Here is a 15427-nt window from a genome sequence, read left to right on the forward strand (position 1 = left end):
GATTTAAATAAATACTAAAATATAAATAATACAAATTAAAACGTAAGCCCTTGAAACAGTTGGGATATCCACTTAGGGAATATACACCAAATACTATCATTCGAAGCCTCAAATTGTACACAAAATTCGTCAAAAATCTTTATCAAAATTGCAAACTTGTCAACTAAATTTTTAGATAAATTTTGGGTATTTGAAATTTGGTATGTTCTAGTTTAAAGTGGCTCATAATTAGCGTCAACTCTTTTTCGTTGACGAATAGAGAAAGTGCACAGGGCCGACAAATGGTTTTCCACGACCACTTTCACGTAACTGTGGTCCGGAAATCTACACCGCCGTAACTCACTTTATAAATTCGAAAAGAAAAAAGTCAATTCCGTATTGCAGGGTGGGTGATCAATTTCCTTTAGATTAAGATTTACTTCAGGAATCACCCTTGCTAGAGCCTCAGCCACCTTCCAGGCAAGTCAGTAGACATCTTTTCAACTACGCCGACGAGATCCAGAACCGAACGCAACTGCAACTACTGGACCGGTCAATATAAAGACATACATTAAACGTCATTCATCGGGAGCCTCTCGTGATCCCGAGATCTCCCCAACATTTGGTTCCAACAAGAGGCGGTAGTTGCCGTACAGCCCGTGAAACAATGGATTTACTGCGTCGTCGTTTCGGTGATCAATTTATCTCTCATCTCGGAGCAGTGGATTAGCTACCTAGATCATGTGATATCACACCTTTGGACTTTTTTAAGGGTTAAATGAAGTCTATGGTAAATACTTTGTGCATAAACCAGCTTCGATTGAGCTAACATTACAAAAGTTATTCACATGATACCGACCGAGGAGATTATCTTTAAAAAATAAATGTCATGAATGCCCGCCCAATCAATTCGATTTTTCGTTGTGCTACTTAATTTAAAATCGGCCGCCGTAGCCGAATGGGTTGGTGCGTGATTACCATTCGGAATTCACAGAGAGAACGTTGGTTCGAATCTCGGTGAAACACCAAAATTAACAAAAACGTTTTTCTAATAGCTGGCGCCACTCGGCAGTCAATGGCAGTCCGAGTGTATTTCTGCCATGAAAAAGACCCTCATAAAAATATCAGCCGTTCAGAGTCGGCTTGAAACTCAATTTTTTTTTTGTTTTTTTAGGTTTTCAAGCAACCTGTATTTTTTTATTATTATTATAAAAAGTTGTAGTAGAACTTAATACACATAAGTAATTAGTGTGGACACAAATCGAAAAAAAGAATATTTATTTATTTATTTATTGTTTTCAACATCGAAGAGATTCCTCGTATACTTTTTTGTTCAACAGCACAAATGATGGGAACTGCTCGATCAAGAAAATAATTAAATATTTCAGTCACGTTTTCTTTATTTTTTAAACGGAGATGCTGCGAAAAAACAAAACCTGTTTCAAAAACACTTTCTAAGGCATTCAAGATAGATTAGTTTTGTAAACAAATAAATGTATCAGCAATTTAACTTAGGCGCCCAGTTGTGGACAATGGGGCAGCTATTGCCCGTGACCATTTATTTTGTACGACATAACTAACTTCGCACATACAAACATACTAGGTTGTTCATAAGTTTTGCTGTTCGATAAGAAACTCGCAATTTATGGTTTGAAATGCACTTTATTATTCAGTATAGTCTCCCTGAGCAGCCATTGCTCAAACGAGAATCCAATTTATGAATTCCATCCCTGAAGTGAGAATCTGGAAGGGCTGCAAAATATGCTTCCACAGCTGTTATGACCTCATCATTTGATGAAAAACGCAAGATTTTTTTAGGTCTGAAAACAGATGGAAGCCGCTAGGGCCAAAGTAAGTAATTCATAAACAAAAATTTCTTTCGCATTCTAAGAAACTGATGCTAACCCCTTCATGTGTAATTTCTGGACATGACCTCGTTTCGGAGCCGAAGAGACAGGTTCACAACACTCTTTCGCCTCTTGTTTTGATTTAGGATTATGAAGATAGACCTAAGTCTCATCCATAGTGATGAATCGATGCACAAAATCCACTATATTCTTTCGAAAACGCTATAAATGTTGCTGAAAAGGTCGCATTCGAATGTGTTTTTGTTCCATTGTTAGCAAATGCAGCACCTATTATGCACACAGCATTCTGAAACCCAATACTTCAGTCAAGATATTGCATACAATCTCTTTCAATCACTTGACGATTTTCCTATACGATATCCGGTATTTTTTCTACGATTTCTGGTGTTGTTGCTGTTCTTGGACGTCCTTGATGGGGATCGTCTTCAAGGCCTGTACTACCACGTTTAAATTCAGAAACCTAACTTGAATTTGAATTTGAAAAGGTCGAGCCAAGGAGCACCAGGAGATTTGGTGGCTCCTAAAACACTCAGGCTAAAAAGCCCATTGTATTTAAAGCTCTGGAAAGGGGGTAGATAGTCAAGGAGGGAGGGAGAAAAGTATCAGAGAAAGAGATAGGAAAGAATAGAGACAGAGATAGAGATAGTTAGTCTGTAAATATCCTCCAGTTTTAGAGAACGAATATTACTCATTCTCATGACATCGGAACCCAATACTCGTAGTCGCGCTCTAGCAAAGGCAGGACACTCACAGAGAAAGTGCTCAGTGCTATCCGCCTCCTCCAAGCATGACAGGCATACCGGGTCCTCGATGATTCCAATGGTGGTCATATGCTGACCCCATGGGTTGTGTCCTGTAATGATGCCGACCATCAACCGAATGTCTTTCCTTCTAAGTTTTAGTAGAAAGTTTGACAGTTTTCTGTTCTAACTTTCTACTGTACTAATTGATGGCGAAAAGACCTTATACACTTACAACAATCGTTCATAAATTTCCTTCGCTTTTAATCTTTCCAAAAATAAAAATTCAATCACTTCCGTTGTAGAAAATACTGTGACACGTTGGTACTAAATGGCCTATAAACAAAGAATGAATTGACGGATTGAAATGAAACTATATTCTATCAAGAGTGTACCAACGTAACAACAAAAACTTTAGGCTTAGTAGCAACGCTCTCACTTATCGAACCGCAAAACTTATTAAACAACCTAGTGCCTACATATGCTGTTGACCTGCTTTGCGATATTAGCTGAAGCACTAAAGGAAGCATTCAAGCTCCCGCTAATTTTTTTGTGTGTGTTTTTTTTTTTATTTTTATGCAAATTAAATTTTCTAGGAATTCATTCAGAGTCGAACAATATTAAGTGCATGTGCAGCTAAATGCGACGTATTAAAAATAATGGTTGAATAAATAATAGAAACTAATGTGCGAGTGCTAAAAAAAATATTAAAACTAAAGTAGGCCAGGCAATTATAATAAATGTGGTTGATTACGAACAATGCAAAAAAGTTGTCATGTATGTCGATTAAAAACTGATAACTGTACATTTGCATGAAATGAAGCTTAGAAGTGCCTTAGTTCAGGGAAAAGTTTAAGTTTATATTGCATAACTTTATCACCACAACTAAGTTCAGAAAAAAATTAATAAGACTTACGCATATTTAATTGATTAGTATTCTCCAGAGGCCGCCGTAGCCGAATGGGTTGGTGGGTAATTACCATTCGGAATTCACAGAGAGAACGTTGGTTCGAATCTCGATGAAACACAAAAAAAAAAAATGAAGAAACACATTTTTCTAATAGCGGTCGCCCCTCGGCAGGCAATGGCAAACCTCCGAGTGCATTTCTGCCATGAAAAAGTTCCTCATAAAAAATATCTGCCGTTCGAAGTCGGCTTAAAGCTGTAGGTCCCTCCATTTGTGGAACAACATCAAGACGCACACCTCAAATAGGAGGAGGAGCTCGGCCAAACACCCAATACCGTGGGCAAAAAGTAAGGTGAATTTATTTGTCAAACTTCGCCGGATCAAAATTTCGCTCTAGTTATTTTTTTCATGAGTTCATAGCACTGTTAATAACATCTGGGCCTACTTTCATGTGAATGTCATTATCAGTAATATATTTACGCTTGTGTTTATCAAACGACCAAGAGTGCATTTTTCGATTTTTACAATGTCTGATTTGATTGAGCAGAGAAGTGGCATCAAATTTTGTTTGCGGAATGAAATTTCGGCTGCGGAAACGTTTAGCATGTTGCAGAAGGCATTTGGTGATTCGACCATGTCGCAGAAAAATGTCTATAAGTGGTACAAAGACTTCAAAGAGGGTCGAGAACGTGTTGATGACTTGGAGCGCTCCAGACGACCATCGACGTCAACAGATGACCAACACGTCAATAAAGTGAAGGAGTTAGTGCTCAAAAATCGTCGGTTGACTGTTAAAGACCTTACTGATATAATCGGAATATCAGAAGGATCTGTGAGAACCATTTTGAAAGACCATTTGGGCCTACGAAAATTCAAATCTCGTTTGGTACCGAAAACTCTCAATTTCTTGGAAAAAAGTCGTCGCGTTGATGTGTGTGAAACAATGCTTTCAGACTATCAGGACAAGCTCAAATGCATCATTACGGGAGATGAGACTTGGATTTATGCTTACGACCCTGAAACAACCGACCAATCAAGCGAATATCGTGCTAAAGGCGAGGCCAGACCGAAAAGAGCACATCAAAGTCGTTCAAAAATAAAGGTTATGTTGACAGTTTTTTTCGATTTTCGTGGTGTGGTGCACTATGAATTCCTTCTACCTGGCCAAACTGTTAATAAGGAATATTATTTGAGCATTATGAGTCGTTTACGTGAAGAAATTCGTCTGAAAAGACCAGAATTATGGGCCAACAACTCTTGGTTTTTGCATCACGATAATGCACCGTCTCACACTGCACTCGTTCTTCGTGACCATTTCGCCAAAAATTCCGCGCATATCGTTCCGCAACCACCGTATTCGCCTGATTTGGCTCCGTGTGACTTCTGGCTGTTCCCAAAACTCAAGAGACCACTCCGGGGAACGCGTTTCGCGTCGATTGAGGAGATAAAAGCTGAATCGAAGAAGGTGGTGATGGCTATACGGGAAATGGACTATTTGGCATGTTTCGGGGATTGGAAAAATCGTTGGGATAAGTGTATTTCATCGAGAGGGGGTTATTTTGAAGGGAATGAAATTGATTTACAAGAATAAATAAAGATTTTTCATTTTACAACTAAATTCATCTTACTTTTTGTCCACAGTAGTATAAATATTCTCCAGGGGCCGTAAATGTTATGATTTTTTTCAAAAGAGTCGATAAATAATTCTTATTGTATTTTTTAATCTATATGTTTTCAGTCAAGAAGTAAAGTTGGAATTAAACTTTCATATTTTCAGTCAAATATAACAGTTAAAATCTGGACATTTATTTTGTCGATCAAAAATAAAGAATCTGGCATCGATTATTCATCAAGTGCCGGCGACAAAAGTCAGTGTATGACGCGCTTTCTCAGCATTTAATCTGGTTTTCAGTGATTTGCTATGCAATTTGTCTAGGCAGAACTTAGTAGCTGTAGTAATTGTTAAACTGAACTCAGAATCACTGCTGTAAAAAAGAGAATAACGTAACGTTTAAATTAAAGAAATTAAATGCTTTTCTGGGAAATATATTTGCCGGAGATAAATGAAATGCATTTTTTTCACTTTGTTTCAAATAAAACATTTTGTTCAAAACGACATATTGAAAAAGAAAAAGTTTGCATTGAAGAATTTCAATGCACTAGCATAGCAATAAATGTCCAAACGAACGAAATATGCTTAACTGCGGTATATAGTCCTCCACGACATAATATCAAATCAGAGCAGTATAAACAACTACTTCAAAAGCATATGGCGACACTCATAATAGGAGGAGACTTCAATGCAAAACACGTTCATTGCAACTCTATAAAGCTGCAAGAGAAACTGGCTGTGAATTTATCTCAACCGGCAAACCTACTTATTGGCCAACAGACCAAAATAAAACTCCAGATCTAATTGACTTCTTCATTGTAAGAAAAATTTGCAAAAAATCCTTGCTAGTATATGAAGGAACAGACCTTAATTCAGATCATTCACCCGTATATTTAAAACTAAGTGAAGGCATTGAACTTAAACAACAAGCGCCTACTCTGACCAACAAGTTTACTGATTGGGAGTATTTCAAATATACCCTTAATCAAAACGTTCAAAAGCAAAATACACTCTCGCCACATAATGAAATTGATGAAGAAGTATTATTGCTTACCCAACAAATTCAAAATGCCGCATGGTATAGCACGCCAACTCAAACAGCAAAACAAGCTGGACTTCGTTATCCAAATGATATATCTTCCCTTATCGCCGAAAAAAGAAAGTTAAGAAAAAAGTGGCAACGAACCCGACAACCATCGCTAAAAACTTTGTTAAATAAAATGACTCAACATTTAAGAGAAGAAATTAATAAACTAAAAACTGTATCCTTCAATCACTATATACAGGAACTAACAGCGGAAAAAAGTACTGACTACTCCCTATGGAAATCTACAAAATACCTGAAAAGACCAACTATACAAAACCCTCCAATTAAAAAACCCAATGGCTTGTGGGCTAAGAGCGATATTGAAAAAACGGAAGTCTTTGCTGATGACTTAGAAAAAACATTTAAGCCTCATGAAGCACATCATGCACCATTGCTTACAGATATTCATCAAGCTGGAAACCAGTTCTGTTTGTCTTCGCCTGCAGAGATAAAGCGTGAAATAAATCTCCTGAAATCTAAAAAAGCACTTGTCTTCGATCTTATTACCGCAGAAACCTTAAATAATATTCCTCAAAAAACATTGATTAAGCTAAGAAAAATTATAAATGCATGCCTTAAGCTTAAATATGTTCCAACGTACTGGAAAATTTCAGAGGTAATAATGATACCAAAACCTGGCAAAAGTCCTCACGAAGTGTCATCATACCGTCCAATCTCCTTGCTACCTATTATGTCCAAACTACTCGAAAAAATAATTCTGCAGCGGTTAAAGATTTTGATTGAAAACAAACGCCTTATTCCTACGCACCAGTTCGGATTTCGAGCAAAGCACTCAACAATCGAACAAGTGCATAGGATCACAAATGTGATAGAAGAAGCAATGGAAAAGAAAAAAGTGTTCTCTTCCATATTTCTCGATGTTGCTCAGGCCTTCGCCAAAGTACGGCATGACGGACTACTCCATAAAATTAAAATCTTGCTTCCAAGGTAGTTTTCGGACCTATTTACTTCGTATCTAAATAACAGATATTTCAGGATCAAGTGCGATAGCTCTTATTCAAGCCTAAAGCGAATTAAAGTCGGGGTTCCACAAGGCAGTATCTTTGGCCCTATACTTTACGTGCTTTTCACATCTGACCTACCGGTCTCTGAGACTAGCACTATAGCTACCTTTGCTGACGATACGTGCATTTTAGCAATTGGAGACGATGAGACACAGTCCACTCGCAAACTTCAGGAAGATGTTAACAAAATCACCGAATGGACTACAAAGTGGCGTATAAAACTTAATGAAGCCAAGTCACTTCATGTGGATTTTACAAACAAAAAAATTCAATATCATCCAATACGGCGAAGTACTTAGGGACGACGCTTGATGCCAAATTATGCTGGAAAGAGCACGTTAAGATAAAACACGTGGAATTAAACCTCAAAATGCAAAAATTAAACTGGCTTACTGGAAGAAGGTCTCCTCTTTCCATACAAAACAAACTTTTAATTTATAAACAAGTATTTAAACCTGTGTGGACTTATGGTATACAGCTATGGGGCTGTGCCAAACAATCTCATATCGAAAAAATACAACGATTTCAAAACAAGTTTCTAAAGAACGCAGTAAACGCACCACGGTATGTGAGGAACACTGATTTACATCGTGACCTAAAGATGTCATTAGTATCAGAAGTTGTTAAACATTTCGCTGCAGCTCATGCAGAAAGGCTCGAAAAACATACTAACCCGGAGGCTCGGCGACTTGCCAATTTAGATGACCAATGCCGGAGACTTAAACAAAAAAACACCATATGATCTTGTTCCAGAAATTTTGATGGCTGACACATATATGTAAATTCTGTCAGCTATCTTCCAGTTATATACGTATTTCCTGTAAATACTGTTGAACTTAATAAAATAATATTACTTGATAGTTGTGAACTAGGTGTAATAGAATGAAATGTATTTAAATATTTATAACGTTTCAGTAAAAAAAACAAAAAAACAAAAAAAAAACTGTTTTATTGTTATGATAATTGATCGATGACAAAATAATTATTAAATGCTGACTTTTTTCGAAATCATATCAAATCATACAGGACTAACCTGCCTTAGCTCACAAATGATAAATAGACAAATTCTTTCCGACTGACTATCATATAGGTACTCACTCATCTTATAATCTTCTCTAATTACAAAAGTGCACATTATGCACATTAAACTATTCAGTTTTGTTTTAGCCATGGGAAAAAACTGATAGTCTCCCCTTGTCGGTGTGATATTTTATGTCTCTTTAGGTATGGATGAGGTATGGTATTATGAAACGCAGAGCTCACAATAGAAGTTGAAGTACATTCAACTGGTCCATTTCTTCTCAACACTTTTCTTAATGAACTGCCAATATTGAAAGAACAGCAGATCTCAACAGGAAAGCAACAAACTTTCATTATTCATTGACTGACTGACTTGTAAAGAATAGGCAACTGTTAATAGCTGCTGCCAGACTTCCCTATTTACATAAATGCAAAGGTCCAAAATGACAGCAGAAGACTGCTAAATAATGGATTGTGAGTCATTGCAGTGAGTCATTACAGGCTTCATTACCCAGATCAAAATAAAGTAGTACACCAATATTTTCAGGCTGAAAGGTTGCTATTATTAATAATCATAATCAACCAATAATGAATGAATACGCCACTTCGTAAATATAATAAGCAAATGTGTTACTGTCTGCCGCTTGACTTATTTCAAGTAAATATTTACTATACTACTTATATATGTACGTACAGGCAGCTTTTAGCAAGAATGATTGATTTCAAAATTACGACAACCGTGACAGTAATTCTGGTTTTCGCTCATAAATAACAATAACAATGAAGAAAAAATACAATAATACAACAAAAAATTGAATACAAAAAAAAATGTAATACAATTCTTGGCTACCTCTGTGTTCTGTACATTATGAGTGATTAAGAGACGCTTTTCTTCCCAATTTTTTTAGACTGTTGCAGTAACCGCCTAAGTCATAATAGCCGTGTTCAAAAAATCTTCCTTATCGATTTTTCTTCATGCGATCCAATTCGATATTTTCAACACAAATAAGATTTACCTGTTGACGAAATAAAAGCCCATAACTTTTCAGCTGATTCTTTCTTTTTCTTGAACACTTCAAACGCTCCAACATCGGATGTTTTCATTGCCCATCCTTCTGCTCCACACAAAAAGACGTACGCCTTTGATATTTGATCATCGAGAGAACTCTTCACCTTTCAACTATCTTCTTCTCTCTTCTTAATTGGCGCGATAACCGCTTACGCGATTTTTGCCGAGTTTAACAAAGCGCGCCAGTCGTTTCTTTCTCGTGCTAACCGACGCCAGTTGGACACACCAAGTGAAGCCAAGTCCTTCTCTACCTGATCTTTCCAACGCAGAGGAGGCCTTCCCTCTTCCTCTGCTACCATCAGCTGGTACTGCATCGAATACTTTCAGAGCCGGAGAGTTTGTATTCATTCGGACGACATGGCCCAGCCAGCGTAGCTGTCTATGTCATCGTAAAGCTCATACAGCTCATCGTTCTATCGCGTGCGATATTCGCCGTTGCCAACGTGGGTCCAAAAATCTTGCACAGAATCTTTCTCTCAAACACTCCAAGCGCCGCTTTATCAAACGTTTTCATCATCCACGCTTCTGTGTCATACGTTAGGAAGGGCATAATGAGAGCCTTGTGGAGTGTTAGTTTTGTTCGTCGAGAAAGGACTTCACTGCTCAGTTGCCTACTTAGTCGAGGGTAACACTTGTTGGCAAGAGAGATTCTACGTTGGATTTCAAGGCTGACATTGTTATCGATGTTAATGCTGGTTCCTAAATAAACGAAGTCTTTTACAACCTCGAAATTATAACTGTCAACAGTGACGTGGGTGCTGATACGCGAGTGCGCCGACTGTTTGTTTGAAGATAGGAGGTACTTCGTTTTGTCCTCGCCCACCACCAGACCCATTCGCTTTGCCTCTTTATCCAGTTTGGAGAAGGCAGAACTAACAGCGCGGTTGTTAAGGCCGATGGTATCGATATCATCGGCATACGCCAACAATTGTACGCTGTTATAAAAAATTGTGCCTGAGCGATTAAGTTCTGCGGCTGGTAGTTTCCTTCCCAACATCAGGTTAAATAAGTCACACGACACACGCTCGATAGAACCTTACAGGCGATAATTGGCACAGATTGCAGGATCGCCCTTCTTATGGATTGAGCGGAGCACACTTAAATTCCATTCGGCAGGCATGCTGTCATCCGACCATATCTTGCATAGAAGCTGATGCATGCACCTTACTAGCCTAAATTAGTTTTTGTTGGCAAGATAGATGTTCATACATTTAGTATCGGTGTTAACTTTGGTTCGCAAATAAACGAAGCCATCTATTACTTTAAAGTTATAGTCGCCAACAGGAACTTCTTGCTTGATGGAAGAAGGGGCTTCATCTTGTCCTCGTTCATCACCAGAGCCAACTTAAATATCGACAACGATCATTGTCTTCTCTCCCCTGAGAGGCTAATACCGTCATAGGGAGCATTACACAATACTCACATCTACCCCAATAGATAGACTTGCAGCAATTAGACACACAAAGAGCACTAGAAGAGAAATGCATCTCATGCAACTCATGCATCTCACTCATTAACTGAAAAAAACATTTTCGAGGCCAAATGTCACTAAGTGAAACAATTGAATCCGTTTAATGTGGCCTACTTCCACAACAGTAAACTAAATATTCCTTTCCATTACAACCAAATGACCGTCAGCTGTCAATCTTCTTTACTCAAACAAATTCTAGAACCGTCAGAAAATTATATACAAGGTGGGGCAAAAGTAGCCTTGGCTGTAATTTAAAAAAAAAAAAGAAAAACTTTGATTTTTCTTGTGGATTATTTTTATTTGGTCTTGTGGATTTTTTTTACATCAAGTCGAGAATATGATGTCATGTAAATGGCCGTCGCCACAGTTGATTGCCATTTGAGCCCTTTTTATGGCATTTTCCATCACTTTGGCCAAAACTTCCGGCAATAGGTCCTCACATTCTTGACGGATATTGTCTTTAAGAGCTGCAAGAGTGTGAGGCTTGGTGACATAAACCCGCGACTTCAAAAAGCCCCAAAAAAAGAAGTCTCGAGCGGTCAAATCAGGCGATCTTGCTGGCCAGTGCAAATCGTCAAAACGGGAGATTAGGCGCCCGGGAAATGCATCCTTCAGCATATCGGTTGTGGCACGTGCAGTGTGTGCCGTTGCACCGTCCTGTTGAAACCACATGTTTTCCAATCCCAATTCATCAAGTTGCGGCAAAAATAACTCGTTTATCATTGCTCTGTAGCGCTCACCTTTCCCAGCAACCGTTTGGCCCGCGACGTCTTTGAAGAAAAAAGGTCCGATGACTCCTCCAACGAAAACACCACACCATACAGTGACTTTGAGCGGGTGTAATAGCTCTTCATGGGTTACACGCGGATTTTCAGTGCCCCAGAAGTGTAAATTTTGCGTATTTACGTACCCGCTAAGATGGAAATGGGCCTCATCGCTCATGATTATTTTTGATGAAAAATCATCTTCCTCTTGATGGTGATTAAGGATGGCTTGAGCGTATGTTAGACGCGATTGGCGGTCAGCAGCTAACAGCTGATGTACCGTCTGGACTTTGTACGGAAACATCTTCAAATCTTGTACCAAAATTCGCTGTAAAGACCGTCGACTGATACCCATTTGCGTGGCACGTCGTCTGGTCGATGTCGACGGCGCTTCCATGACATCCTCGGCTACAGCAGCAATATTCTCTGCAGAACGGCTACTCCGGGGTCTGCCACGCCTGGCAGCATCTCGTGTTGTGCCAGTCTCTTCGAGGCGAGCGGCTAAACGTCGCAGTGTTTCACCAGTGGGCGTTGGACGGCGAGGAAATCTGCGACGAAATTCACGTTGTGCCAAAGTCACCGACCGGTTATTGGTCAAATAAATAGTCAGCAATATTCCGCGTTCTGGAGCAGTGTAGCGTAACATTGTTTATTTACGTGTATTTCACATTTGTTTACTACACAAATGTCAAAACAGAACTGACATTAGGGGTCAATCGCAAAATTTATAGCATTTTCTGATAGGAGGATTACTTTAGCGCCACCTGTTACAATTTAGCCGCTCATCCGGCAACGCTCGAATCAATTTCTGTCAAATCGACAAACACTTTTCATACAAATCGTTTATCGTGCGTAGTTGGGGAAGAAGATTTAAAACAGAGAAGGTGCACCAATTGGTTCAAATTCAAAAAGAAATTCAATTTTTTAATTTGGTGAATAAAGTTTGCTAGTTTTAATACAAGAGTTGCAGTTTCTCTGTTTTATTCTTTAGTTTTTCTCATGCTCGCTTGACTCTTACATGCTGGCTGAAATTCAAAACCATAGTCGAGTATTTCGACTATTTCTATTTTGAATTCCGAATACCTAGAATCCTCTTTTTTTGTATGTACAATGACTGGTGAGGTTCGCACTCATAGTTTTGATTGTTTTTTGGTGGGTGAGGGAAGTTCAATATACCTTCCCACTTACAGCAAACATCATCTACTGCGTCGTGTGGTGTGACCACAACCGTCCTCCTCTTCTAGAGAGACTCCCTCTATTCAGTTACCATAATACCACTCCAGTAGAGAAGCTGATATACGGCTAAATTTGCCATTACTCTCGGGGTCTGCCGTCATAACAATTATTAGGAAATTGCTTGACAAGAAGTGTAGACTTTGAGGATTCTTTTTATATGGAGTGTTGGGTGTTTGGCTGAGCTCCTTCCTTTTCTGTCTTGATGTCATTCCACAAATAGAGGGACCTGCAGTTCTAAGCCGCCTCCTAAGTCGCTTACGCAATCTTAAAGTTAACTTTTTTTTATTATAAACTATATGTTCACTTTAGAAGCTAAAATATTCCATATACTCACCGACAAAGCCTTCGACTTATGTTTTTATTTACCCATAAAAATTGCTAAGTAAGCATCTGATACATTTTTTTATTTTAAACGCTAAACACAATGTTCCAGTTAAGTATTTCGTTTATGTTATAGCAAACTTGCGACAATTCGCTTAAAATTATTTACCGCCCATACCCACCGCCTCCGCCACCACCGTAAGGTCCTCTACCACCACCACCACCGTAACGGCCACCACCACCACCACCACCATAACGACCACCACCACCACCACCATAAGGACCTCCACGACCTCCCCCATAAGGACCGGCTCCGTATGGACCACCTCCACCTCCACCTCCATAGCGTCCACCGCCACGGCCGCCTCCATAGCGTTGAGCCTGGCTTGCAACAACCAGACACACCAAAAGCAACAGAAGAGAAACAAACCTCATGCTGACAAATTTTGTGCACAATCATACAGAATCGCAGCTTTTTATACTCTAGGTTACATGCTTTTTATGCCCGTCACACCTCCCTCACTTCAATACAACAACGATAACTTACATCAATCATATAAATATGTTTTTGACTAAAATTCGTGACCAAGAGAAAATCAGGCACAAGTCATGAATAGAATCTATTGACGTATAGGCTGGCAAAGAATCACAAAAAGCTGTTCATCTTTGAGTTTGTATGTACGAGTATCTAAATATGTACGTACAGGATACTTCATTAGGGGTTCTAATATTTACATTTATATGGGACTTGTGAATGTAGCTCCCGCTTTTGGAGAATTCATCACGGAAAGTCACATTCCTTTAGGGTTTTCTGTCAAATTTAATGCTTAATTATGGCGACGATACGGGCGCTGTGGGGAGAAAATCATATCTAATCATATTTTATTTTTCGATGAACTTGGAACTAACTGAAATGATGAATCATCACAGGCTATGTTAGTTAGGTTTTTGTGGTAGTCGGCTTAGAATGGCCAACTAACTTAGACAATTTATGTAGGTCCGATGTAGTACTACTGTGGAACACGGGAACCTTACTGTTCATTTTTTTATTGGAACCAGTTAGACTCTCTAATGAAGCGTAGGATAGGTTTTATCCCAACAACGGATAGTTCAGTAAGAGAGTCAAAATGGTATTTTCCTAACAAACTTGATCTACTCCTAGCTAAGGCAGGGCAACTACAGAGGAAGTGTTCTACTGTTTCATCCTTTTCCTCGTCTCTACAACTTCTGCGAAACTACTTCCAACCTAGAAGAGTTCCTTCCTAACAACCAATGACTAGTGGCACAAGCCACGATCTGCAAGATCTTCTCTGTTGAGAGGTTGAACGATTCTCCTGATCTTTTCTTTTCTATTTGCAGCCAAATTAGTTGTGTTGTAACACACATATTTTCTTCTCTCCATGACCTATTGACCTCTTGTTAATCTAATCTAATCTAATTAATTTGCTCGTAGTTAACCCAATGGTACTTCTATCACTACGCAGTACCTTTCTTGGATAGCACATCTGCCTTGCAATTGCGTTCTATATCTCCAGGTCCCGAAACCCATGTATGGCTGACCTTGAAGATAGTGTTCACATCATTCAGAGCTGCCAGGCATTCCTGAGCAGCTTTTGATTTTAGTAAAACTGCCTCCATTGATTTGCTGGCCGCCTGGCTGTCCGCGAAGATATTTATTGTGGTTTTTGTTACGGCGTTTGTGTTAAGATACACAGTTACCTCCTTTTCAGCTAAGTCTTCTGCCTGATAGACGCAAGAAGAATCATCATAACCTACTCCATCAAAAATGTGTACCCTGATGTATTCGTCCAGATCATTGAAGATTAGATTAAAAGAAACAATCTGTCAAATGAAAAAATTATTTGCATCCCATATGCAGCCTGTTTTACTTTGATTTGAAGTTCAAGCACAACTATTGCAAACCCCTTTACTACATTTGATTCTATATGCAAGGTGGCGCAAAAGGCACTATAGATTCCATGCGTTTCTTTTTTATGCAAATGCAATATTAGTTAAAACAAAATTGTAAAACGTTATTTATAAGCAAATTACTAGAAGCATTTTCATTTGTGCATTCCTCAAAAATGATATAGAAGGGTGGCCGATATCATAATTGATGAAGTTTTCAGCCTTTTTTATGGCATTTTGCATCACGTTCGTTGGGATTTCTGATGCTATAAGTATATTAGATTGCCAATTTCTTGCAGAATGTTGCTCGTGAGACCATGGATACTATGCGATTTGTTTAAGAGAACAAGCCCAGCTATGTAACACAACAGAAAGTAGTATTTTTTTACGAGGAGGAAGCATCGAAAGCTTTTACCCCGT

General features: G+C 38.8%; 1 protein-coding gene across 1 annotated transcript; it reads right to left on the reverse strand.

The window, feature by feature from the left end:
- Positions 1–13170: 13170 nt before the first annotated feature.
- LOC129239188 (ctenidin-1-like) lies at positions 13171–13567 on the reverse strand. Its single transcript, XM_054874525.1, has one exon. The coding sequence runs from the start codon at positions 13532–13534 to the stop codon at positions 13265–13267; it is 270 nt and encodes an 89-aa protein (XP_054730500.1). The 5' UTR covers positions 13535–13567; the 3' UTR covers positions 13171–13264.
- Between the last annotated feature and the right edge of the window lie 1860 nt (positions 13568–15427).

The sequence above is a fragment of the Anastrepha obliqua genome, chromosome 2, assembly GCF_027943255.1.
Source record: "Anastrepha obliqua isolate idAnaObli1 chromosome 2, idAnaObli1_1.0, whole genome shotgun sequence".
NCBI classification, from domain to species: Eukaryota; Metazoa; Arthropoda; class Insecta; order Diptera; family Tephritidae; genus Anastrepha; species Anastrepha obliqua.